At 41.0% G+C, this 27,320-nt stretch overlaps 1 protein-coding gene across 1 annotated transcript in view; it reads left to right on the top strand.

Annotated features, from left to right (window-relative positions):
• Window positions 1–2,914: 2,914 nt before the first annotated feature.
• The window catches only part of LOC124802548 (XK-related protein 4-like), a 74,519-nt gene continuing 50,113 nt past the window's right edge, over window positions 2,915–27,320 (top strand). Inside the window, exons 1-2 of the mRNA XM_047263412.1 lie at window positions 2,915–3,213; window positions 20,340–20,441. Coding sequence (XP_047119368.1) covers window positions 2,915–3,213; window positions 20,340–20,441 — 401 coding nt within the window. The remainder of the gene's footprint in view (window positions 3,214–20,339; window positions 20,442–27,320) is intronic.

A 27,320-nucleotide genomic window follows, 5' to 3' on the forward strand; every position in this document is an offset into this window, starting at 1 on the left:
CTCGAACGATAGGATTTTAGTCTTTTAGACTAGAGCATTTTCACAGCTACAATTACAATTGGTTGTATTTTTCTTAATTCAGCTGTAAATGTGCTCCTGACTCAAGAAATTTTGCCGTATAGCTCAGATACTGTCAAGCCATCTATGTTATGATTGCACATGATGGGCTCAGTGGCAGCAATATGTTGCTTATTTCTGTAATCAGCATCACTGAAATCCCACAAACACTAATGCAAAGCATAGATATGCAAAAAGCGAACATTATCTTCATTCCCCACTTCATATTTCAGTTTGCCTACTCTCTGTGAATACACATAACCTCAAAACCCATGTACCTAGCGTCGCCAAAGTTGGAACACTCCGAAAGCGTTTAGTTTCATCGACGAGGTGCGCAAACGCGCGGCGCGTCTGCAACCTAGTGTCGTCATGCAAACAAGGCTTTAAGAATGGGCTAATCATAAGACTCCACAAAAAATTTTTAAGTGTCATGGAAAGTGCTTATGATAATAACAACAGACAAAAAAACAAACAAAAATATGCTTCTCATGCATGAAATATGTTTTTATATTATCTTGCTTCCAGTGAAATAAGCTGGAAGCATACATGTATTCGATAGTACCGTATTTACTGAGCGAGATGGCTCAGTGGTTAGCATCCTGGAATCGCATTCGAGAGAAAGACAGTTGAAACATGCATCTGACCATCGTGATTTAGGTTTTCCATGATTTCCCTAAAATCGCATCAGGCAAATGCGAGGATGGTTCCTTTAGAAGGGAATGGCCGACTTCGTTTCCCATGCTTCTCTAGGCTGATTGGACCGATGACCTCGCTTTTTCGTCCCCTCCTACGAATCAACCAACCAACGAAAGTATTTCTGCATGAATAAGTTACAGTTTATGTCATTGAATCAATTTGATTTGGCTGTTTTAAAAGTATTTCGCCATAATTAATGTCTCTCAGCAATGTACTTACGCATGGAACCCAAAAATATAACAACTATTCCGTTAATTAAGTAAAACATAATTAAAAACAAAAGTTATCCTTACAGGACATGTGACTATATGCTTTCTCGCCGTTTTGGGTGCTACTGTTGCTCCATCTGTCAAACGGTAACAACTTTCACAGCAGAGAGGACGTCGTGACTGTATGTGTCGGACTGTCGTATCTCGTGACTGTGGCAGCTATTTTAGCGGACAAATTAAAGCAGAAGCTCTTTATAGGTTCAGCTGGTTCATCATTGCAAATTTGGAAACTATTTCTGTCTTTTATATTTTTTGAAGGTGGCAACTTGCTCCCTTTATACACATTTACATCGCAGCATGTGGTACAGAAAGAATTTAAGAAGTTCCCTGAACGATAAGTGTGCTGGTTGTGTGAAGTGAGTCCTAATTAAGTGCGAAAAATTACAACTACTGTTGTATTTTCTTTCTTTGGAAGTGAGAATTTGTCAGCTACATGCAAGTTACTTACCTGGTGATATGCATTACAAAAAGTACTTAAGGAGAAACTCACTGCTGGTTGTACGAAGTATGTTCTGATTTGAGCGAAAAATTACAATTCACTGCCAGGAAAGTATTCTTTTTTTTTTAACTGAAAGAACTAGAAAAAATGCCATCAGATATATGCCCGCATCGGTACCAGAACATATTTCGTCTGGAAATGTGCTTTATTTGAGGACGTTCTTGTTTTGGAAATTAGTCTCCTAAAATCAATAGTTTGTCATGTTTTTACTTCATAGGCGCAGACAGTGAGACTGTGACCTTTTAATGCTTTCTGAGGTGTTTTTCTTTTTCATGTTATTTGTTCTGACGATCTGTGAAATTTCGTTTTCACCAGAAAATCAACGTGTTTTGAATATTCAGCCTGCCGGTGTGGCAGAGCGGTTCTAGGCGCTTCAGTCTGGAACCTCGAGACCGCAACGGTCGCAGGTTCGAGTCCAGCCTCGGGCTTGGATGTGTGTGATGTCCTTAGGTTAGTTAGGTTCCAAGTTCTAGGGGACTGATGACCTTATCTTAGAAAACACAGGAAGAAGGGAAATTTGACGATAATTTCCCATATCATCTTTGGAGCCTTTCTTAAATACTGGTTTGACTTCTGCATATTTTAGAAATTGTGAAAAGTACCCTTCTTCAAGTGATTCATTAATTATTTTGTGCAGTGGGTGTGCTATTATATTTGTAGCTGGTTTAATGACGTTGGCATGTATTTCATCCCATCCTACAGAATTTTAATTTTTTAGGTGTATTATAGTTTTTTCTACATCTTTTACTGTTACTTTGTTAAATTTAACTAGGCTGTTTTTCTTGTTCTGATTTGAGCCAAATTGTGTAAGCCTTTCACTTTACTTTATAACAGACAAGATGGTATCCTCGCCTTTTCTACTTTCACAGGTTGCAAGAAATGTTTAACAAATGTGTCAGATGGGCCTCTTATTTGTTGGCTATTCCCCTAGCTTCAGTCGTGGTCCTCTGTGTTTTGGCGATGGTAGGATCGCTCGATGGTTGGGGGGGGGGGGGAGATGGGTAGTGGGTGGAGAATATAATTATGTCTCTCCCCCCACCGCCCTCCCTTGTAGAGCCGGAGTGCCATGTCTCTATCTAAATGGCCTGGTTATTTTATTTTCGTATTAAAAAACAGAATTTTCATTATAATTTGTATTGTTTTTAATCTGATTTCCGTGTCGAGCAAAATTTTAAAATAGCGCCGTCAACACTTGAGACCAACTTTAATTAGTAAAGAAGACGTTTTTATTAATTTTGTTTACTTTTTCAGATCAAGACTATTAAAAGGATATTACATATTCATTGACAAAACAGATGCGAACTTCTTACGTTATTGTTACACAATGTTACAGATATACAGAGATAGCTGGTTATGTGAAGATGTGAACTGTGGAGTAGGCGGGTACCATAAAATGGCGGAATGTGTTGTTGTGAAGTTTGGCGGGGATAGAGGTGTTAGTTACGGTGACGATGGTAACAGTAATTTGCAAGATGAAATGCACAACAGTACATCATACCAGACATTCGGGATTTACCACGCTGTGTGTATTGCGTTGTCAATCGTGACTTACGTCGTTGACGTTGTACTTCATTGCTGGTTGGCATACTTTTATTTAACTCAAGGACATGGGGCGTATTTTGCGTATTTCGGTTTAACAGTAACATTTTTAGTGGTGCCAGCGCTTATATCAACCGCGTTCAGCATGCGATGGTAAGAGTCACAATAAAATTTTCGTGTAATATTTCTTATTATATGAGTATTTAGACGTGAGCCATATGTATTTTTACTTTAATGTACAACTGTAAGTATGTTACTCTTGTACGATTATAAGTACGATTGTAAAATGAAATTGCATTTAAGATATGATAGTTAAACTCGAGGAAGGACTTAACGACATTGTTGTCACTTCGGGGATGAGAGCATTACGTGCATTGTCATTGTTTACCTAATTACGTAAGGACGACTTCTATCCAACACACAAGTGAATCACCAGCATCTTGTCTTATGTATTAAAACGAGAACAGCATAAAATTATACAGGCCCAACTACTTGATAATTACTTGGCCAATTCACAGGTTTCATATTTGACATTTGTATGCATGCTGTACTCAGAACAGTACAGTGTCCTCAGATACATCAAACTGATGTTATTTAATGCACTTCACTCTCGTTGCTGTGAGTGGCAACAATTTTAATATGAAATTTTGATAATGTTTTGGGACATTTTAAGTTATGTTCGCCGAAAATTCAGTAGCTTCTCCGTTCTATTTAGTTGGTCACAAGAGACATGTCATTCTGCTTGTTACTTGATTGCTATCATTCGTTATTTACTTGTGGAGATCTAATTTCTTTGTGGAAGGTGCATTTGCCACTTAAGTTTTGATGTCTTGTTTCTCAGAGTGCTATCTATTTAAAATACATGGACAGGTTGTATACTGATGATTCCTGTTGCCTGTTTAAGAATTTTGAATGTCTGTTTTGTAGTGTGCATGAGTATTTGGGGCTGTCCTGCAGTGTTTCTGTTCAGGATCTGTTGGAGGATTAGTCCAATATATATCTTGTAAAGCATACTTCTTGAATCTCCAATCAAGGGCTTACGGTGGATTTGTGGTGGTAGTGAAAGAGAGGGGAGTGAAGTAAATGAAGTGCAATTTCATTTAAAATTAGACCGAAAATTTTATTCATTAGGCCTAATCATGAAGTGTAACAGACATGTAATTACTGTTAACATCATACTTACATGAGTGAATACAGTTTGAATGAGCTTTTTACATAATGTTGTTCTGTAAGACAAGCAATGTTAATTTCAATGCAAATTTTGATTTTTTGCGTTTTTCTTTTTTTGTACACTGCTAGTAACAATACAAAACCTAATGCATTGAATATTGTAAAGTGGTAATGTAAGTTGTTGGATCCCAGAGCCCTCATGACATTTTCAGCTGCAAGAAAAATAATGAAATAGTTTTGAGGACACTTGCTGTCAGGCAGTATACATTACATGTTCTGGCTTCTTCAAACTGATTCTGAATTAATACATCTGCCTCTTTGATTGGACAGGATGCAAGTTTTGTTTGTGAAAACCATAACTTTTCTTCTGGAGAACAGGTGGATGGTGTGTGCAGCTACCCAGTCACTATGTGCACCCTTGCCTCTGAGTGATTTGTTCACTCATGCAGGGCAGTGGAATGCTGGCTTGTCAGTAAATGTGGGTCAGTGTTGTAACTGGCACAAAGTACCCTTTCTACTTGGGCAATGTGAAGTTGGTAACAGGTCACTGTCAATTTACTGTAGCAACAGTTAGAAATGCCACAATGTAGCAAGTCATTTACAAATTCAGTGCTGGACACTACCAAAAGGTAAGGAGTCATACTAAGCAGAACCACTTCCTAGCTATGGAGTGCAGAAGTCACCTCCCCCATTCCTGTACTTCAACTCACTCTTCAGTGGTGAGTTGGCATTAAGCAATAATGTTCCCACTGTCACTGGAAACATGTTTGTGGCAAAAATGCCATATGTTACAGTGTGTTTACAACTTTGTTTCGTGTTAGTCTGTCCATGCTTGTGGTAAACATTTCTCATGCTGTATTTCTATCATCTGCTACATTATGTGTAGTGACAACAATGATACATTGATGTGTGGTGCTGAATTATTAATACTCTAAAGGTTCAAGCAAACAGAGCGAAAGATATTGTTGCTCGAAAAAGCAAAGCATGTACTACAGAACTGGTGGGAATAACTTGATATAGCAGCTGAATAAGGAAGACAATGTTGGTTTCTGTAACTTCTGTAGGATGCCATCCATAAATTTTGAAATTCTGGCAAACACTAGTTGTTTTTTCCTTATTTAATAAATAAATTCCAGTCAACCAAACACTTGCTTTTACTCTCTTTTGACGAGGGAGATGATTTCAGAGCATTGCTTATTTATTTCACATTTCGAAGCAAGCTCTACCTCACATGGTAACTGGAAGTTTGTGAATCACTAGTGGTAGTCATGAAAGATTATGTAAAGATAATTAATTTGAGAAAATCAGTACATTTCTGTTTTACTGGATTTGTGGAGCACTTCAGCTTTTTAAGGCATCTGACATTTAAAATGTTAAACTTATCATTTCTCCTGCTGTTTAGTGTTTTTCATGTATCTTTTAATTTACAAAACAAATTATTGTTGGCTGAACATCAAATGTGATTTCTCAAATGAGACATTTATTTAAAAACCGCAAAAATATGACAGTACTGTCAGTGAGTAACTGAATTACTGACACAACTCAGTTCTCAAACTCAACCCCGAAGTAGCTATAACACTGATACTTTCACTCTCTTCCACAAGGTTTTACATACAGGCCTATATGGTGAAGTAGAAACTTCACCAACAAGTTCCTTTCTCATCTGTAACTTTTTTTGGCACCTCTTTTGTCAGAATGTCTGCTGCCTGTCTGTCTGTTGGTTAGTGTGTAACTCACTATAAGCTTCTTCTTTTTAACTAGTTGACAAATATAATGATACCATGTCTTTGTGTTTTGATCGTTCATACAATCCTGATCCATTAATAAATTTGATAGTGCTTTATCTATCTATTAGAAAAAATAGGAACTGATAACTAAGCGGCTGCCGTTTCTTTCAGATGTTGATCTAACCAAAAAAGTTATTTGCATACTTCATTTATAGCCATGTATTCTGCCCCCATTGAAGAAAGAGCAATGCACTGCTGTAGTTTACTTTTCCACACAATTGGTCCTCCATGGAACTTGAATGGGATGCCACTTGTTAATCGTCATGAGCTTCTGTCCCCACCACGATTGGCATCACTATAAGATTCACTATTATGGTTTATATTCATCTCAAATTTATGCCATCTGTAATTGTTAATTTAATATACCTGAATATTTCGGAAAGGTATAAACACCATTTGACTGTACAGCAGGTTTTATTTCACAGTCTAGATTTCAGCCTTAGGTCATTATCAAGTGTTAAAAGCATTGTAAATCATTTAATTGGATAGACTAAAAAAATCTACTCATAAAGCAGTGGCAGAACACACAAATAAAAGGCTGTTGTGATAGGCAAGCTTTCGGAGCCAGTGGCTCCTTTTTCAGGCAGAAGGGTTGAAGAGGAAGGAAGAAGGGTGAAGGGAAAGGACTGGAGAGGTCTAGGAAAAGGAGTAGATTTTGGGAAAGTCACCAGAACCGCAGGTCAGGGGAGACTTACCGTACAGGATAGGAAGGAAAGTCTGATTGTTGGGGACTGCATCAGACGAGATTTGAAAACCTGAGAGCTTAAAGGTGGAAGGCAGGGTAATATGCAAGACAGAGATTACTACTAAAACATCATGTATGAGTTAAAAAAAGTGAGAAGCTAAGTGCATTGTACGTAACAGAAGTGGGAGGTGGCAGTGAAAAACAGACCGAAAAGACAATGAAAGATGTAGAAAACTAAAACGGAGTAAATCAAAGAGCAGTTACAATGTAGAAAAGCTTAGAAGGGATAAATTAACGTAACTAAAGGTCAGATGTGTGGCGAGAAACAAGGACATGTTGCGGTGCTAGTTCCCACATGCGGAGTTCTGAGAAACTGGTGTCTGGGGGAAGAATCTGGTTGGCATGTGTGATGAAACAGGTACAGAGGTCATGAATGTCATATTCTAGAGGATGCTCTGCAACAGGATATTGCGAGTTGCCTGTGTCCATTCGTCCTAATTGATAATTTGGTGATAGTCATGCCAATATAGAAAGCTTAAAACAGTGTTTACATAATAGCCGGTATATGACGTCTTGTTTCACAGGTGGCTCTCCCTCTGATACTATATGTTTTGCCAGTTACAGGGCTATTATAGGTGGCGGTAGGAGGTTGGGGAAGTCTTGCAGCAGGGACAGTCACAGGGGTAGCAGCCATAGGGTAGGGAGGTGGGTGCAGGAGCAGCATAGGGTCTGACAAGAATATTGTGGAGATTGGGAGGGTGATGGAAAGCTACTCTAGGTGTGGTGGGCAGAATTTCAGACAGAATGAATCTCATTTCAGGCATGATTTTAAGAAGTTGTGGCCCTGTTGAAGTAGCTGATTAACACACTCCAAACCAGGATAATATTGAGTTACCAGTGGTGTGCTCCGAAGCTGCTGTTTTTTGGAGGGATCAACAGTACTAGGATTGAATGTGATGCCCCGAGAAATCTGCTATTTAACTAGTCTGGTGGGGTAATTGCGTGCAGTGAAGGCTGAGGTGAGAATGGTGGTGTATTGCTGTAAAGAGTCAGCATCCAAATGAATATGTTTGCCTCGGCATCTCTGGTGGTTAATTTTGTTACATTTGGAAAATGAATGTAATTATCTTTTGTTTCAAATGCCACTTTCACTAGTTTCTTGAAAACAGAAATATACAAATCTTGTCCAGAATGTTGTGAAATGCCCCTTCCCCCACCTCTTTCAAATCATTGTTATTGTCTTCTTCTTCCTCCTCCTCCTCCTCCTCCTCCTCTTCCTCCTCTTCTTCCTCTTTTTTCCTCTGCCTTACTCACATGTGTCGTTCAGAAACTGAAAACCATGTAGGCTTGTGTACTGCTTGATCACTTGCTGTTCTCCACTGCAGTATAACAATAATTTACTGCAAAATCTTGGATTTTATAGTTGTTCTGCTAGTCCTTGCTTCAAAGGCATTCTTCTGCCTGGTACAGCGATGCCACCTCTCCTTCATCCACTACATTACTAAACTGCTTGTGAAGCATTCAGTATTTCATGTGAAACAATAATCTGAAACAGCAACGTAAGCTAATGCTGTGCATTGGTGAGATGTGATAGCTGGACGGAAACATTGTTTCTTTCAGTCTGCACAGTCACTGCCTGGGGTAGTTGTTTCTGTGTTTCAAAATATTTTGCGAACCTCAGCCACTGATTAGTAGTTGGAAACATTATTATACTTGGCTTTCAACATATTCCAGCAGTTTGTGTTAAATTAAGAACTTTGGTGGAGATGGCCTTTAGTACCCTAAGCAATGGAGAAAATTGACTGCAGTAACTAGCAATTACTACTGATGAGAAAAACTATTAAGGATGTTGTAATGTAAAAGTAAAACAGATGAACAAGAATGGCACGGAAAGCAAAAGGAAAACTGCAGAAATTACCATATAGACTACAAGGAAAGATATGGTTTCGTATAGGTGTACTGTAACAACTGTTATGTTACTGCCCGCAGTACAGGGTGTTTCAAAAAGGATTTTACAACATTAAAAATTCATATAAATTTATTGAAAGAAGCTATAAAACTGTGTTTAATGTTATTTTGTTGGGAAGCACACAGTTTGTTTACCTTAAACTAAAGGTGCTGTAGGGAGGTACAAACATGATATCCTTGATGAATCCCCATAATAACCAAAAAAATTGAGTGGTGTCAGGTCTGGGGAATGTGGGGCTACGCAATTAGCACATCACGGTCTATCCATTGGCCTGGAAAGTGGTCACTGAGAGAATCCCGTACGTCAGCCAGGTAGTGAGGTGATGCACCATTTTGCACGAAGTAAACATTTTGTTCTTGGTCATCCTAATTGATCTATGGTATTGGTTTTGTATGGCTGTTGACAAAACGTCTCTTTTGCTCAACGACGTAGTCAGATGCGCTTGGACGACCTGATTATTTCCCATGGGTTACTGAGCACCCTGTTCCTACAAAACATTTATGCCACACACAAATTGTAGGCCTACTAGGAGGATCTTTAGCATACTTGGTACAAAAATTATGCTGAACTGTTTTTGCCAGCTTAGATTTTTCAAACCGAAACACATAGCTAGCATGCTCGGGTCCAGTGAAGGCAGCCATCTTTAACGCAACTACTGCTAGCGCTCCTTACTGTGTGGTAGACTCTGTTGACTCCATGGTTTTTCGCTGCATGTTGCTGGGCTTTCTTGATGGATTTTTGGAAGTGGTATACAGTAATGGCTCAGTGGTCAATAGATGAACCGGGTTTGCCTACATACGTCAGGCGTAGTGAACTATGCTTTCTGCCAGACTGATGCATAGTATTGACTGCTGAATTGGTGTCTATCAGCCGAGCCTTCAGTAGTGTGTATATGCCCCGGGATAATCAGGAAATTCTGGGAAAACCTGCAGAATAATACTACAACAGTAAAACATAAACAAGAGAATAATACCAAAATAAAACTTTATTTGCAAAGAAAATGCCCCATTTACGGAAAAAAACACGGTACACACACAAGCTTCTGCTGACAGTAAAATATGTTAGAGTATGCAATACTTCATAACAACAAACTGCAGTTGCTTTGGCACTTGCGTGTGATCCGTGTTTTGATGATGTAAATGGCACATTTCTTTGCAAATAAAGTTTTATTAGGTGTCATCCTCTCGTTTATGTTTATTTGCTGCAGTAGTGGGCTAAAGTAAAGTCCTTTTTTAGAGTTACCTGTTCATATCAGCCAACATTACAAAAATTTGACTGAAAACTAAAAAAAATGAAAAATTCCTAAAAATCTAAAAAATTATTGTGTTTTTCCCACATGAAAAAGTTCCTGGGTTTTTCGTGGATTTCTCGATTATCCTGGGGCGTGTAAAATAATCTTCAAATGATTAAACAGGGAAATGTTTCTTTTACAACAAGCATGGAAATACTTAATAAGAAAGCAAGCCACAGAATGAAGTTAAAAGGATGATGTATTTGGAAGTCGGGACCAGCACAATGGATCATTTCAGAGAAAACCAGACATTCCCCTCTCAAAAAAAGTTCGCAAGTTATATCAAAAGTTGGTGATACTGAATCAAGATGGCTAACTTCAAATTTTTCTGAAGCAAGCAAAGATGATAGATTTCTACCGCATTTCTGTTATAGGTTATGTTAAACCAAATAGTATAAAATCCAGGATGGAATATGACAATATTATGACAAGGATAGTCGCTACGCACCCTATAGTGGAGATGCTGAGTCGCAGATAGGCACAACTGATGTTAGATGTTCAAGTGTGTCCCACACGTAACATTTTTTGTTGCCCTTTTTTGCACATCTCTGTACATGTGTGTGCATGCATATGTTAACTTTAATTAAATTTTATTATTTTTATGTTCATTTCAGTGTTTTTGTCTAGCTGACGACCTCAAGATTGAAGAAGCTGAACCTTACTTGAAAATAACAATTGGAACATCTACTGTATTATCAACTATGCAAGTTAGATGCAAAAGATGTATGAACAACTAAAAATGAAAACCAAGGTTTTTAAAAACTGGAAAACAGGCAGATCTCGCAATTGGATAAACTCTTTAAGTATGAGAGGAATCTGAAGAGGCTGCAGATGGAAATGAAGGTGGTGATTAGCTTATGTAACAGTCTCATTCTCTACCTTCTCAGAAGAATCTGTGGGTCCATATTGGTCCCCAGCCACCAGGAAATGTCTGGAGAATATTGTGTGCATTGCTCAAATCACAGAGGATGAAAATGGCTCAGAAAGTGCTGGTTTACTGTCATCAGCTTTGGAAGTGCTTTGTTACAATGCAAAATTAAAAAGTGGGTTAATCAAAAGAGATTTCTACTTCAGGCCAGATACTGTATATGCATGCTCGGGAATTAATGACTGTATAACTGTCTCGGAGAAAGAAACCAAAGAAAAGTCATAGAAGCACTACTTGACAATGTTCTTGAAAGAAGCTTTCTCAGTTTTCATAGAAGGAAACCCAGAACTTAATATTGGTTTCTTCAAATTTTGTAGCTTGCAGCTAGAGAATGTTTTACTTCTGTGAAGCACTCCATCTGATCAGTGCAAGTGCAGATTACTCGAGAACTTTATTTTCTAACTTAAGGCCTAAAATACAGCTATTCAAACTCTTTTGGAGAAAAAACTGTGTGATGTGCAAATCAACTCTGCTTGCTGGCAAAATAGGTGTGAAGCCAGCTATAATGGCAAACTTTTCCTGGTGCAGGAAACAGTGATGGGAGTTATTTTGAAATGTTAGGGAAATTAATATCAATAATTAAAACTTTCTAGTAAAGGAGGCCAGGTTTGAGATCTATTTGAAGACAGTACAATATATGCCAATCTTTAAAGCCCAAGTACACCTCAGACAATACAGTTTGCAGCACTGAAGTGATTAAATAGAAATCAGTGGTATCCGCATCTTGCAAATGGATTTTTCATTTCTTTCTCATACAAATTATGATTACACTGTGGTCCAGAGGAAGTGTTGTGGTTTTCTCAGCAGCCTAATTATTTTAAGGAAAATGTCAAGAATTCCTTGTTTGTTACAAAACTTAAAATAAGGACATAACACAATTTTTACATTCATAGATTTTTTTTGTATTGTAATATTTTCAGTGCAGAACAACCAAACACTGAAAATACTTCTGGAGAGTAATCTGGAATGATGGTCTTGCCACTCAGTTTAAAAACATGCATGACCAACGTTCTAGACTTCTGCCTTAGAAATATAGCAAATGTTTTTCGTAGGCCTATTTTACAACAACCCATGGAAAAGGAGTTGGAGTATGGCGTATGGGGAACTGTCAAAGAACTTGTTCCTGGGAAAATGATGAGCCAAGGAGAAAATGACTGCAAAATACTATCCCAATCTTTTTGCAAAAATGTGGTGATCTTCTACACTGGTGAACAATTAATCAACAATAAAGTTGAACAAGAAAATCCTTCAAGAGATTTTCTACCAGTCCCTTGAATTTCACCATTTCGCACAACAAAATCAAAAGAACTGCCCACACAGCTACAACAAATGCTCTCTCTTCAGATTGTTACTTTTTGAGATGAAGCTAGTATGGTGGATTTGTTGCACCTAGTGATTGACCAGTAGTGGCTGATTGTAATGAAAACTCTGGTAATTAACAGAGGAGAAATAACTGAAATTTACCAAGACACAGTAGAAGTTAATGTCATCCATGAGTCAAAGGTAAAAAACAGGATTGACATACCTTACAGCCACAATGAAATTTTGAAGATAAACCTTGAACCACTAATTACCAACAACAGGGGACTTTGTAAATGTATTGACAATTAGTTAACAATTTTCTTAACTTTTAATGTTGCAGTACTGTAACTTTAACAAATGAGTTGGCACTATAATTTTAATATCTTTGGTAATCAAAGAAAAGTGTTAGAATTCATATAATGTCCCACCTGTAACAGCAGACAAATATTTCTTTTACAATTTGTTCACTCTTTAAAATTAATGTTACATGTGGAATATATAGAAAATATACTATAGTTGTTACTCAAAAATTTTGATTACAGTAAGACGATCATAGGTTCAAAGAGCTTTTAAATACAAATAGAAAAATGTTTACCATGTCTCGTGGGTGACCGCCAGTAATTTTGAGTTGCACACTAACTGGTTGTTGTTACATTCAGTTTTTAAAGCAGAATAATGAAAAAGTATTAATAAAGCGCAAATGCCCCACATCCCACAATGTGTGATGAATTTTTTAAATCTTACTGCATTGGACTCAAGTTGAAAACTTAACGCTGAGGACCAGCCACATAAAAAAATTTCTGGCCCAGAAGACCAGTCATTTATGCCGTAATTAAAAATTTTACTATCAAATTTGTGTTTGATATATCTTAAAAGGTAACGCACACTAAAAAAGATCAAGCGTCAAGATCAGTTTCTCATATTTATTTTAGCTCTTTCTTAGATTACAAATTATGCCATAACACTGCCAAAACATGTAATTATCATGTTAAGTTAGTTCTTGAGAAATTGCACATGTAGTTGACTTTTCTGTGGAAAAGTCGAAGTGCTCAATGGAACATGTACTCAGCCAGATAACTTCCCCCTGCGGGTCTGGGGGTTACAGTAGGCCCGTGATATTCCTGCCTGCCGCAAGAGGCGACTAAAAGGAGTCTCTCACTTTACAGCCCAATGAATTAAGGGCGCATTTAATGGTTTGACCTGCCACTTTCAAAATTCTACTGAAGTGCTGGCCATATGGGGAAGGATGCCTTATGTGGTGCACGAGTTATCCATAGTGCCCTTAGATTCAATCTCCTGAATCTCTTGTCATGGCTTTGCATCTCCACCTGCGATTCAACTATTTGGGCAAGGACACTTTCCGGGGTATGTCATCATCATCCGTTGTCTCCTGTCCTCTTTCACCCCCATGACAATATTGGATTTCTCTGCACCCAATATCCAGAACAGTAGCCAGTCCGTTGTGGTTGGGCCATCATGTACCCATTGTTGGTAGCCCCCTGACAACACGGGGATCACTCTGCTGATGCCTGAGCTGTAAACTCCCCACATATGCCAAGGATTAGATGCCTATCTTCCTGGGGCATCAGGACTCCCAGCAATGGCCATCATGCCAGTTGGCCTCTGCTGTGGCTGGGTGGCGCCCATGGGGAGAGCCCCTGATCGGAGTGGGTGGCATCAGGGCGGATGACCCGCAATGAAGCGGTCTAAGTCATATCTTGCTGGTGACCTTAAATGGCACCAGCAGTCTCTAAGAAGGACAAGATCGAATACAATGCCGACAGGTATGACCCTAAATTGTTTCCCTCTCTTGCTACACCATGGGAGGAACGGAGAGAGCCATATTCGCCTCAGTTTTTAGTCTGTAGCAGAACTGATGGGGACTCCTTTCTACCTACGAAGCCTCAATTTTTTGTTGAACACTTGAGAATAAGTTTGGAGAAGTGACAGCGCTGTCCAAGATGTGAAACGGCGCAGTCTTGATTCAGACAGCATCCCCAGCCCAATCCCAGACATTACTCGCCTGTGACAAGCTGAGCGATATTCCTGTTTCGGTCACTCCCCATAAAAGCCTCAAAATGGTCCAGGGGATCATTTGATCTCCTTTTGCAGTCTGATGATGAGCTCCACACCAGTTTAGAACGGAGGGATGTTCATTTCATCTGGTACATTTACAGGGGACCCAAGGACCCAAAGACAACAAGGTTTGCTATAGGTGCCTTCATCTTGGTCTTTGAGGGTGATTCATTGCCTGAAAAGGTCAAGGTGATGGTTTATCGCTGTGACATTAAACCGTACATCCCTCCCCCTTTGCGGTACTTTTAGTGCTGGAGGTTCGGGCACATGGCTTCCCACTGCACTCCCGGCGCCATATGTCGAGACTGCGGACCACTGCATCCAGATACTCCGTATGCGCCTTCTCACACTTGCATCAGCTGTGGAGAAAACCACTCCCCCCTGCTCGCCAGACTGCCCAGTACTCCAAAAGGAGAAGAAAATCATGGAGTACAAGACCCTGGACCGATTGACTTACACAGAGGCTAAACGTAAATTTGAAAGATTACACCCCATTCGGTTGACGTCGACATATGCTGCAGCTACGTCACCATCGCCATCCCAAGTGACAGTGGTTCCTCACTCTGTGCCACGAACAGCAAGACATCTGCCCCCTTGGTGTAGGGGACAAATCTTCCTCCGTTGCTCCCAAACGACCTACTTCAGGAGCAAGGCCATCACAAAAGCAGAGGACATCAGTCCCCTCCCCCCTGTTGAAGAAGCAACAGCCTCCTCTGGCTCCTCTCGTGTGGAAGGGGTCCCTTGGGCCCCTCTTTCCCAAGGTCTCCACTAATGCCACGGTGGACACTTGCCAGTGGCTCAAGGAGCCAAAAACTGCTGCATGAAGAGCTTCATGGTCTTCCTCCGTGCTTGAAGCTACTTTGGAGAAATCTTCCCAGCAAGCTGCAAAAGAGAGGCGAGAGAGCACGCACTAAGAAGTAGCCTGCTAAGAAACAGGACCCTCTGGTGGCCCCAACACCACAACTTCCTATCAGTTCCGCATCTGAGGATGCGGTGGAGATTTTAGCGTCACCTGTGGACCTGGACCTCATTGATTCCTCACCCACCATAGACAAGGCTACAAATACTCAATTGGTGGCAGCAGGTGACCCTGAGGCGTAACCTACCTCCTTGCACCTTTCATCTCTTCCCAGCCTCACGATAATGTCATCCTCCAGTGGAATGTGGCGGTTTTTTCCGCCCTTGTCTGAGCTTTAGCTACTCTTAAACTTTACACCTGCTTTCTGCATTGCCCTTCAGGAAACCTGGTTCCTGGAAATGCGGACCCCTGCCCTCCACAGCTATAGGGGATATTACAAGAACCATAGTGACTATAATAGTGTGTCAAGTGGAGTTTATGTCTATGTCCTGCAGTAGGCAGCGAACCTGTGCCCCTTCAAGCCCCTCTTGAAGCTGTGGCTGTCAGGATAGGGACGACGTATGAAATAACTGTCTGCAGTGTATATCTTCCTCCAGATGGTGCAGTACCCCTGAACGCATTGGCTGCACTGATTGATCAACTCCCTAAATCTTTCCTACTTTTGGGAGATTTTAACGCTTGTAACCCTTTATGGGGTGGCACTGTGCTTACTGGCCGAGGCAGGGATGTCGAAAATGTACTGTCACAACTCGACCTTTGCCTCTTAAGTACAGGTGCCCCACACATTTCAGTGTGGCACATAGCACAAATTTGGCCATTGATCTTTTGGTTTGCAGTCCTGGCCTTCTCCCATATATCCACTGAAGAGCACATGATTACCTGTATGGTAGTGACCACTTCCCCAAATCCTGTCACTCCCTCGGTGTCAGGCCCACAGACACCTGCCAAGGTGTGCTTTAAACAAGGCAGACTGGAAAGCCTTCACCTCTGCTGTCACTGCTGAATCTCCCCCATATGGTAACATTGATGTGGTGGTTGAGCAGGTAACTACAATGATCATTTCTGCACTGGAAAATGTGATCCCTCATTCTTTGGGGTGCCCCCGGCAAAAGGCAGTCTCTTGATGGTTGCTGGAAGTCGCTGAGGCAATTAAGGAGTGTCGGTGAGCTCTACAGCGGCATAAGTGGCACCCTGCCCTGGAACACCTCGTAGCCTTTAAACGGCTCCATGCCCGTGTTCGTCAACTTATCAAATGACGGAAACAGGAATGTCGGGAGAGATACGTCTTAACCATTGGTTGCCATACGTCACATTCCCAAGTCTGGGCAAAGATCAAATACGTTTTTGAGTACCAGATCCCAACAGGTGTTCCTGATGTTAACATAAATGGCGTGTTATCTACCAATGCCAACGTGATTGCTGAGCACTATGCTTGCGCCTCTGCGTCGGAGAATTACCCCCAGCCTTCCGCACTCTCGAACGGAGGAAGGAAGGGAATGCCCTCTCGTTCACTACACACCACAGTGAACCCTGTAACACCCCGTTTACAGAGTGGGAGCTCCTCTTTACAGAGTGGGAGCTCCTCAGTACCCTTGCACATTACCCCGACACAGCTCCTGGCCCAGATCGGATCCACAGTCAGATGATTAAACATCTCTCGTCTGACTACAAGTGACATCTCCTCGTGACCTTAACCGGATCTGGTGCGATGGCGTCTTTCCATCGTACTGGTGGGAGAGCACCGTCATATCAGTGCTCAAACCCAGCAAAAACCCACTTGATGTGGACAGCTATTGACCCATCAGCCTCACCAACATTCGTTGTGTAAGCTGCTGGAGTGTATGGTGTGTCGGCTGGTGGGTTGGGTTAGGTCGGGTCCTGGAGTCACCTGGCCTACTGGCTCCGTGCCAGTACCTGGCGACCTCATATCCTTGCCACTTTATACAAGTGGAGTTTCTGAAGTCCGCTGCTTATTTTTATCCAGAATTTCCTGTTCCTTTGTACTTTGTGTGTTAAGGTTGGTGCCTCCCATAGTTCCCCCCATGTCCAGGAGAATGGGGTCCCACAGGGCTCTGTATTGAGTGTACCTCAATTTTTAGTTGCCATTAACGGTCTAGCACCAGCTGTAGGGCCATCCGCATCACCCTGTCTGTATGCAGACGACTTCGGCATTTCGTACCGCTCGACCAGTACTGGTTTTGCTGAGCAGTGCCTACAAGGAGCCATCCACAAGGCGCAGTCATGGTCTGTAGCCCACAGCTTCCAGTTTTCGGCTGCAAAGTCGTATGTTATGCACTTCTGTCAGTGTCGTACCGTTCATCCGGAACCAGAACTTTACCTTACTGACGTTCCCCTCACTGTAGTGGAGACATATCGATTTTTAGCACTAGTTTTAGATTCCCGATTGACTTGGCTTCCTCACCTTCATCAGCTTAAGCGGAAGGTCTGGCAGCACCTCAGTGCCCTCTGCTGCCTGAGTAATACCAACTGGGGTGTAGATTTCTCTACAACCCTTGTTCAGTCCCACCTTGACTATGGGAGTCTGGTTTATGGTTCAGCGGCGCCCTCAGCATTGCGTTTACTCGACCCAGTGCACCACTTTGGCATTCGACTAGCGACAGGAGCTTTTAGGATGAGTCCGGTGACCAGCGTCCTGATGGAGGCTGGAGCCCATGCATTACAGGTCAGGCATCCACAACTGCTCACCAGTTACACTGCACATGTTCACAGTTGTCCTGCACATCTGAATTACCATCTCCTTTTCCCTCCCGCGGTGGTTCATCTCCCGCATCGGCGGCCCAGGTCAGGGCTCACAATTGCAGGTTGCTTCTTATCCCTTCTATCTGAACTGGAGTGCTTGCCTTTACGACCTGTACTCAAGGTCCATTCGCGTACATCTCCATGGTGTACAAATAGGCCACGGCTTCGTCTGGACCTTTCACATAGCCCAAAGGACTCAGTTCACCCCGCGGCTCTGTGCTGTTGCTTCCTCTTGATTCTCGACATGTACTGAGGCCATGAAGTGGTTTACACTGACAGCTCGATGGCTGGCGGTCACGTCGACTTCGCGTATGTCCTTTGAGGACATATTGAACGGCATTCCTTGCCTAATGGCTGCAATGTTTTCACTGCAGAGCTGGTGGCTGTATCTCGCCGGCTGCGGTGGCCGTGCGGTTCTAGGCGCTCCAGTCCGGAGCCGCACTGCTGCTACGGTCGCAGGTTCGAATCCTGCCTTGGGCATGGGTGTGTGTGATGTCCTTAGGTTAGTTAGGTTTAATTAGTTCTAAGTTCTAGGGGACTGATGACCACAGCAGTTGAGTCCCATAGTGCTCAGAGCCATTTTGAGCTATATCTCGTGCTCTTGACCACATCCTTTCATGACCTCGGGAGTCGTTCTTTCTGTGTTTCTTCTGTGTACAGCCTACAAGCTATTGACCAGTGCTACCCTTGTCACCCTTTGGTAGCGACCATCCAGTAGTCAGATCTATGCCCTGGAACAGTCCGATCGTTCAGTGGTGTTTGTGTGGACCTGGACCCCAGGACACATTGGAATCCCAGGCAATGAACTTGGTGACAGGCTGGCAAGACAGGCTACACGGAAACTGCTTATGGAGATCGGTATTCTAATAACTGACCTGCGTTCGTTTTTACGCCGTCAGGTTTTTCGGCTCTGGGAGACGGAATGGGATAGTCTTGGTATGCACAACAAACTGCATGCCATTAAGGAGACTATGAATATGTGGCAGTCCTCCATGCAGGCCTCATGCAGAGATTGTGTGGTTCTCTGCCGCCTCTGCATTGGCCACGCTTGAGCGACCCACGGCTACCTCCTGCACCATGAAGACCCACCTCAATGTCAATGTGGCGCCTGGTTGACAGTGTTCCATATTCTGGTGCACTGTCCCACTTTGACTGCCCTGCAACAAAATCTTCAGTTACTGGACTCATTGCCACTAATTTTATCTGACAACACCTCATTGGCTGATTTAGTTTTGCGTTTTATTCGTGAGGGTGGGTTTTATCATTTGATCTAAGTTTTAGCACATGTCCTTTGTCCCTCTGTGTCCTCCACCCAAGTGCTTTTAGGGTGGAGGTTTTAATGTGTTGCAGAGTGGCTGGCTTCTCCTTTTTATTCTCATGGTCAGCCAGCCATGGTAATCTGTTTTGTCATTTTAATCTCTTCTACCTGTTTCGTGCATTTCTGTGGTTTTCTTCTCCCCTTTTGTCCATTTAAGTGTTTATTGCCTTTCCGTCGCTCTTGTGGTTTTTCCTTTCTCTCCGTTTTGTGTTGTCAGTCTCGCTTGTTTTAGTCTCACCCTTGTGGCATTGTTTTATTCAGAACAATGGACCGATGGCCTAGCAGTTTGGTCCCTCCCCCCCCAATTGTGCTTGTCAGAAACATTCAGCGGCTGCAATCAATTTCAGTTGTGTTCATAGGACCGTGCCTAATCACATCTTCGGGGAGGCAGGGGGGGGGTCGTGTTCATAGGACCGTGCCTAATCACATCTTGGGGGGGGGGGGGGGGGGGCAGCAAAAAATTTTTGACGACCAATATTATATGTGAAAGCTTAGCTTTCCTTGTGGCTGTGCTGTATGCGTATTAATTTAAACCAATAACTTTGTGTATTTGTGTGTTGGCGCTGCTGCTTTAAAATGGTATTGCTGTTGGCTGACTACGTCATGTGTCCTATGCTCTGAATATCTGCTGTCGTTGGCTAGCAAGATCACGTGACATGAGCCATGATTGGTTGACAAAAGTGCATTGAACCTCAATTTCAGTGCTGCAGAGGCTACTGTGCTGTATTTGGTGGAATTCCTGCTGCTGTATTTCGTGGAATTCCTATTTATAATTTTGTAATGCAAAAAATATACAGCGAAAATGTTGTTGTGCATCAAAAATTATTTCAAATACGTAGCTTTTTGCTGGGTTTCGTTTCCTAAAGTGCTAAGAAGTTCGGTGCCAGTGTATAAAACCTTCACCATTCAAGGGATTTATAAGTTTACAGTTCTGAGGGAAAGTATATTGTCACTTAACACGGAAAAAAGGTACTTTCACCAAGGGTATAGTATATTTTCACCCAGGAAAAATGTATTTTTAACCAGGAAAACTGGGAAAATATAGGATTTTTTTTTCTTGTCCATGCTTACACCCTATTCTAGGCTCAGTCTCAAAAGTATTGCAAACTTGAGACATCTGTTAATTCCTTTCAGGTACATAAATGATGTGGATGAACCATCATTGCCTAAACCACCACTGTGGAAATGGGTGGTGAGGATAATAATGCTGCTTCTACAGTTAGCTCCACTACTTAGGTAAGCATTTCTGTAAAACTTCATTTAACATCTTGGAGCAAAAAATTTTGATTATTTTTCTGTGTTGAATTTGTGTGAAATATGTACAACTGACTTGACACCAAGTGATGAAAATGATCCTCCTTATGGGGTGTATCAAAGAGTATTTCATGTACCACTATAATTTCTTATCTTTGTTGTTTCATTCAAGAATGGTGTGTGGGAATAATGATTTTTGGTAAATGTCTGTATGAACTCCAGTTTCTGGCAATTTTGTGAGATGTATATGGGAGGAAGTAATACAATGCCTAGTTCTTTGTGGAATGCACACACTCAAGATATTAACAGTAAATCTCTGTGTGATGTGTCGGACATCTCTTGTAGTGTGTACCTTTGGAGTGTGATGAACATGTCAATAATGCTCTTGGTAAATCTGTGACAAAATGTGCAGCTTGTCTTTGTATTTTCCAGTGTTTATCATACCTTGTAAAAGACGCCATTCTGCTGATTAATGATCTAATGGTCATTCCTTTTGTGACTGACCTGGCTGCATACTTCTATATATTTGTTGTTATTACCACTTGTAGACAATGCAATGTGATTCAATGGGTAAATGTCAGACTACCAGCCCAGTGATTCTAGGTTTGAGTGCTGATCGGTCATTGGATTTTTTTAGAGTTCCTTTGTCATTTTCCTTTGCCAATGATTTATTAATATGAAAAATGCAGAGTTGCGCCAAGGTACAGAGTCCACATTGAACTGTAGGTCCCGTTATAATTGACTGACAGAAGTCAGTTCAAGGGTTGAAGAAGGCATGGGCACACCACTTTCAGTGGTTCATGCCTAGTAAACACTCTTCTGCTCAAACCATCCTTTGGGTTGTTATTTTACTGCTACTACTTGTTGTGACTGACAGAATTTTTTGTTGTAAAAAATGACATCTCTTTCTGCCTTCTTAGGGTCATGCTGCTTTGATTTTCTTATGTATTCAAGCTTTAACTTTCAGATTCAGAGAAGACCTGTTGTTCACTGTTGGTCTCACTGGGTGGCCACTCTTACATACCTTAACCTGTGAATATAATTTCAGAGAGAGATAGGGAGGAGGACAGAGGAAGGGGGAAGAGGAGATAACATATATCCAATTCCAATACATATGTAGCAATTGTGAAGCATTGCCAAATTCACTAGTTGTAAATATAGCAAAGGTATTACAAAATGCAAAACAATTAGCTATACATGTACAGCAGATCTATAGAAGGAATGTGAGTAGGGTGCCTAATATTAAAATATAAATTATAAGAGTCTATGGTGATTTTGAGAAAAAGAGTAGTTCAGTATTAGCCATTGGCTCACCAGTTCTCCCTGAATACATTGAAGGTGGAGACATCAGGCTGAAGAAAGAGCATTTTAGTCTATGAAGATGAATCATATACACTGAAGAGCCAAAGAAACTGGCACACCTGCCCAATATCATGTAGGCCCCCCACAAGCATACAGAAGTGCCACAACACAAAGTGGCATGGACTTGACTAAGTCTGAAGTAGTGCTGGAGGGAACTGACACTGAATCTTGCAGGGCTCTCCATAAATCCCTAAGGGTACAAAGGGATGGAGATCTCTTCTGAATAGCACATTGCAAGGCATCCCAGATATGCTCAATGATGTTCATGTCTGGGGAGTTTGGTGGCCAATGGAAGTATTTAAACCCAGAAGAGTGTTCCTGGAGTGACTCTGTAGCAATTATGGACATCTTGAGTGTTGCATTGTCCTGCAGGAATTGCCCAAGTCTTTCAGAATGCACAATGGACATGAATGGATGCTTGCGATTAGACACGATGCTTACTTTCGTGCCACCGGTCAGTCATATCTAGATGTACCTTGGTCCCATACCACTCCAGCTGCACCTGCCCCACACCATTGCAGAGCTTCCACCAGCTTGAACAATCCCCTGCTGACATGCAGGGTCCATGGATTCATGAGATTGGTCCTGTTCTTGTAGGATCTTTTTCTGACCGCAGCGATATTGGAGATTTGTTGTTGTACTGGATTCCTTACATTCACGGAATACTCTGAAATGGTCGTATGGGAAAATCCCCACTTCATCGATACCTCGAAGATGCTGTGTACCATTGCTCGTGCGCCGACTATAACACCTTGTTCAGACTCATTTAAATCATGATAACCTGCCTTTGTAGCAACAGTAACCAATGTAACAACTGTGCTGGACATTTGTTGTCTTATATAGGTGTTGCCTACTGTGGTGCCATATTCTGCCTCTTTACATAACTCTGTATTTGATTATGCATGCCTGTACCAGTTCTTTTACACTTCAGTGTATAGACAAGACTGTATGGTTTGTGTGTGTGAAGATGGAGGGCAGTGACTTTTACACAGTATGCTGATGTCGGGAGTGGGGATGACGTGCATTTAGCCACTGCAGGCCCAGACATTACCACTGTTCACAATGGCTCAACAACCAGTGCTCTGTGCTCATGAAAGTGTTAGGCAGGCAGATTTGGAGCACAGTAGATTGACAAATCACATAATGAATGTCTTGGTGTTTAATTGGCATAAGGAGTTTGAGGAAGGCCATAAATGTTGAAAATGGAAGCCGTGATTGTTGCCTGTGTACAGGCATTATGGACAAAAACATAATCATAATTTGTGATCACTTTGAAGGTGAGCAGTGTTTGACACTATCCAGAATTACTTCTAGGTCGGATTAAGTTATGGGAGCTATCGGTCATCATCACAGAAGAACTAGGCCATGTGAAGTTTGTTACTAGTGGATGCCTTAACATTTGACTAAAGAGCAGAAGTTGAAATGCCTGCATTCGGGAGGATGACGGTTCAATCCCGCGTCCGGCCATCCTGATTTAGGTTTTCCGTGATTTCCCTAAATCGCTCCAGGCAAATGCCGGGATGGTTCATTTGAAAGGGCACGGCCGGCTTCCTTCCCTAAACCGTTGAGACCGATGACCTCACTGTCTGGTCTCCTCCCCCAAACAATCCAATCCAATCCTTGAAATGCCTGCAGGTTAGTGAATGACTCTCAGCATAATTTTCAGCTGAAGGGGCTGCATTTTTTCGTCACATAGTGACCTGTGGTGAAGCTTGAGTGTGCCATTACACATTTGAGCCAAAACGAGATAGCAGAGTGACAAAGGGAAGATTAGGCACCCCCCCCCCCCCCCCCCCCCAGGAAAGCCAAGACTTGGTTGACAGTTGTAAAGTGTGTGTAACTGTGGTGTGTTGTTTTTTTTTAAAAAAAAATCGGTGTGGCATTTTACATGTTGAATTTGTTTTGCATGAATGCCATACCATCAGTGCAGCATCTTACTGTGTACTGCTAAGTGAGTTGCCTATTGCAGAAAATAATGTGATCAACTAATATGATAACCCCTATACTACAGCTCTGACTCATCAGAAATTGGACAAAATGAGGCCGGCACCACTGACTCACCCTCCTTAAAGACCCAAACTATTATTCTGCGATTTTCATCACATTGGATTGCTCATACACATTAGGAAGGAATAGGTGTGAAAATGAGACAACCATAGGAGACTTCATGCACAATTTGCTGGTGACCTGGTCCCACTCTTTTTATAGTGATGGCAACATGATGATAATGTGCTGGGCTAACTACAGTTTTAAATGATCATGAGATTGTGTTGAAGTGTGTTGTATACTTGGTTATCTTGTAAAATCAAATAAAAAAACTCATTTATATTGGATTTACCCTCATAATATCAAAAAGATTACCAAAATTCATATGGGCATTCCATACTGTCCAGGATAGGACAAGTTGCTTTTGGTAACTGATCTAATTGAATGCCATTCTCATGCTAAGAAGCATATACTAATTTATCATGAATGCATTCACTACAGGAGTGTCTTTTGCCTTCCACAGTAAAAAAAAGACCCAATAGTTTAAACCTCTACTTCAGAAAATACAATACACTAACATTTGAAATACACCCAGAACAAAGTTTGCATGATTCACAGACATATGACATAGACAGATTCAATCCTGTAGGTTAATGGAGGACTAGGACAGTAGGAAGGCCCATGTTGCCACAAAGTTAAATAAAGGAATTTGTTAAATCATGGAAACAGAAAGCAGTGAATTCCATACTAAAACTGAATAACATAATGAATTCCAAAAACATTGTTCTCTCTTGCAAAGATTTAATAATCGTAGTCCTGTCTTCGTGCATTATTGAAAGAACTATGGCAACACAGCCAAATCTGCAAAGGGACACACATGTTGGAAATGCCACCAACCAGAACATGAAAGTGTTAGCACAGTTTCAGTGCCACCCATTTGTGTGAACATTTAGGAAGACATGCATTTCCTATTAGAGGGGGAAAAAACCAGCAGATCATGGTTACAAGATGAATTTTACTGTATTTGGGTCCTATACATTACCAAGGTACGTCCCACATTCATCTTGTAAGTTGCATCAGTGGCTGGGCTGATATATCAGACAATTCCTCTACATAGCTTTTAGTAGTTTGGATCCATACAGACATTCATACCTGCAAGTGCATGTGTAAAAGTGCACTTCATTTTCTATTTACAACAAAGGTTGCAAACAAATGTTTACTTGAGAAAACAAGCTTATTCATTCAGGCAGAATTTGAAAACAGTCACAAGATTGTCCCCAGTAGCAGAGAACTGGATGACAGAAACAGAACTGCCACATTAGAGTGTTAAATATCTTGAGAATATACTGCTCCGTTTTTGAGTGGTGTCTGGTGATCAAAGCGTGGGTAACATTAACATTGAAGTGAAATGTACATAAGGAAACCAGTAAACCCCTCAAACAACTTATCAGAAGTCCCAGTACCTCAGTGGAAAGATAAGGGGAAATACAAAGTTCGTTAGTTAACTGCAGCATAGACAATTTAAACAATTCTTTTATTGACATGATGTCAAATGAGTTTTCATTTGTATTCATGATTTCTGCTAACATTAATGAACACATTATCATTTCATTTCTACTTGTCCCACTACACTTAAAAACAAGGTTTTCTCTTTGTTCTCTCTTTTTTTTTTTTTTTCTGGCTACCAGTTTTTAAGTAGAAATTCACTGATGGGAATAGGAGCAACTTTCCAGGAGAAATGACTTTAAATTAGATTTAAAGCTTGTTTTGCCGCCTGCCAGATATTTTATGTTATTGGGCAAATGATTCAAAAATTTTATGGCTGCATATTGAACTCCTCTCTGAGCCGCTGACAGCGTTAATAATGGGTAATAAACATCATTGTTCCTCTAGTGTTGTAGGTATGTACATTGCTGTTCTTTTCAAATGGTTGTGGATTATTTATGACTAATTTCATTAGTGAAAATACGTATGCCTAACTTCTTGAAGAGGCACCAACATGACATCCATGGGTGACACCACTATGTTATTTTTCTGCTCACATTTGTGCAATCAGTGCTTTTGTTCTAAGTGGTGAGTTACCCCAGAAAATTATACCATATTTCATTATTGAATGGAAATACGCAAAGTATGCCCAGAGCATAAGCAGTTATATAAAGATCAAAAGTGCTTGAACATAATTGTTTGAGAAGCTCAGTAATATACTTCTTCCAGTTCAAGTTTTCATTAATATGTGAACCAAAAAATTTGGAGCGTTCTACCCTTCTTATTAGCTGAAGCTCATGTGCTACATCAATTGAATCAGTCAGAGCTGAAAGGCATTAAGTGTAAACATGCATATTTTGTTTTGTTGAACATAGTGAATTACTTGGACAAGACACTTCAAATGGCACTGAAAAACATTAAGTTAATCCGTGGCTTTGGATATGTAGACAGTGCTGTTAAGTGCTGCCTCCCATGCAAATCTTCCCGTGTCATTTCATATTCATTCAGTTGTTTGTTGTCATGCCGAAGTCAGTCTTATGCTATGTCGCCCAAAAGAAAGAGACATGATTCCATTCATAAGAAAAACTTTAGAAAACAAGCCATTACCAAAGGTATAGCTTATATTAACTACAGTGGAAAACCGTTACAAAAAAGAAAACAGGAGAGGATTGCAGGCCAGTACAAACTTCTGCTACATCAATATTGACAATAATAAGCTTTATTTCCACTCTATCTTTTACTGATCTGAAGTAGCTATTCTGGTGAATCCTGTATTCTTTTCCAATTTCTATCGTAGAAGAATTGAAGAATTGAGTAAATGACAGATTGTTAAACAGTCATATTGATTGTGGGTGACGGAGAGGTTGTTTTGAGAGAATTGCTGACGGTGTGAAAATTGATATCCTTTCGAAATTTCATGACCTCCCAAACAAAGATGCTAAAGATTTGTACCTAATGGGCCTTATTGAAGCTTATGATGTAAAGTGGCGTAAACCTCAGAAACTAGACAGTGATGGAAGAAATAAGCATTGTTCCGGTTTTCAGTATTTTGTAATGTGTTACTCGTGTAGTGTGCAAGTGTGTCAAAAAGCAGTTCGCAATTTCCACTCCATTGAAATGAAGTGGATTTTCTCTGTAACTCCCATGTTAATAAATGGGAAACTGCCACTAGATAAACGTGGGAAGAAAGCGAAAGGAAATAGAATTTCTGAAAGTATCCTGAAAACAATAGATGAAAAATACAGTCTTTTTCCTCTGAAGTCCCCACATTATGCTGGAAAGAAAATTCAGTACTTAGATTTGTGACTCTGTGTGAAAACGATGTATCAGATATACTGTACCGCGTGTCCAGACGCAGCTGTGAAATATGACTTCTACAATCAGTATTTTCGAAAATTAAGATTAGGAGTTCGGCAGACCACAGATAGATGTTTATTTTCTTTGTGAGTAGCTTAATGTGAAACTAAAACGTCCCCATTCCTGTGAAGCTTCAAAACTTGCTGCCAAGGCAGATTTGGAGATTCATCT

The sequence above is a fragment of the Schistocerca piceifrons genome, chromosome 6, assembly GCF_021461385.2.
Source record: "Schistocerca piceifrons isolate TAMUIC-IGC-003096 chromosome 6, iqSchPice1.1, whole genome shotgun sequence".
Lineage (NCBI taxonomy): Eukaryota > Metazoa > Arthropoda > Insecta > Orthoptera > Acrididae > Schistocerca > Schistocerca piceifrons.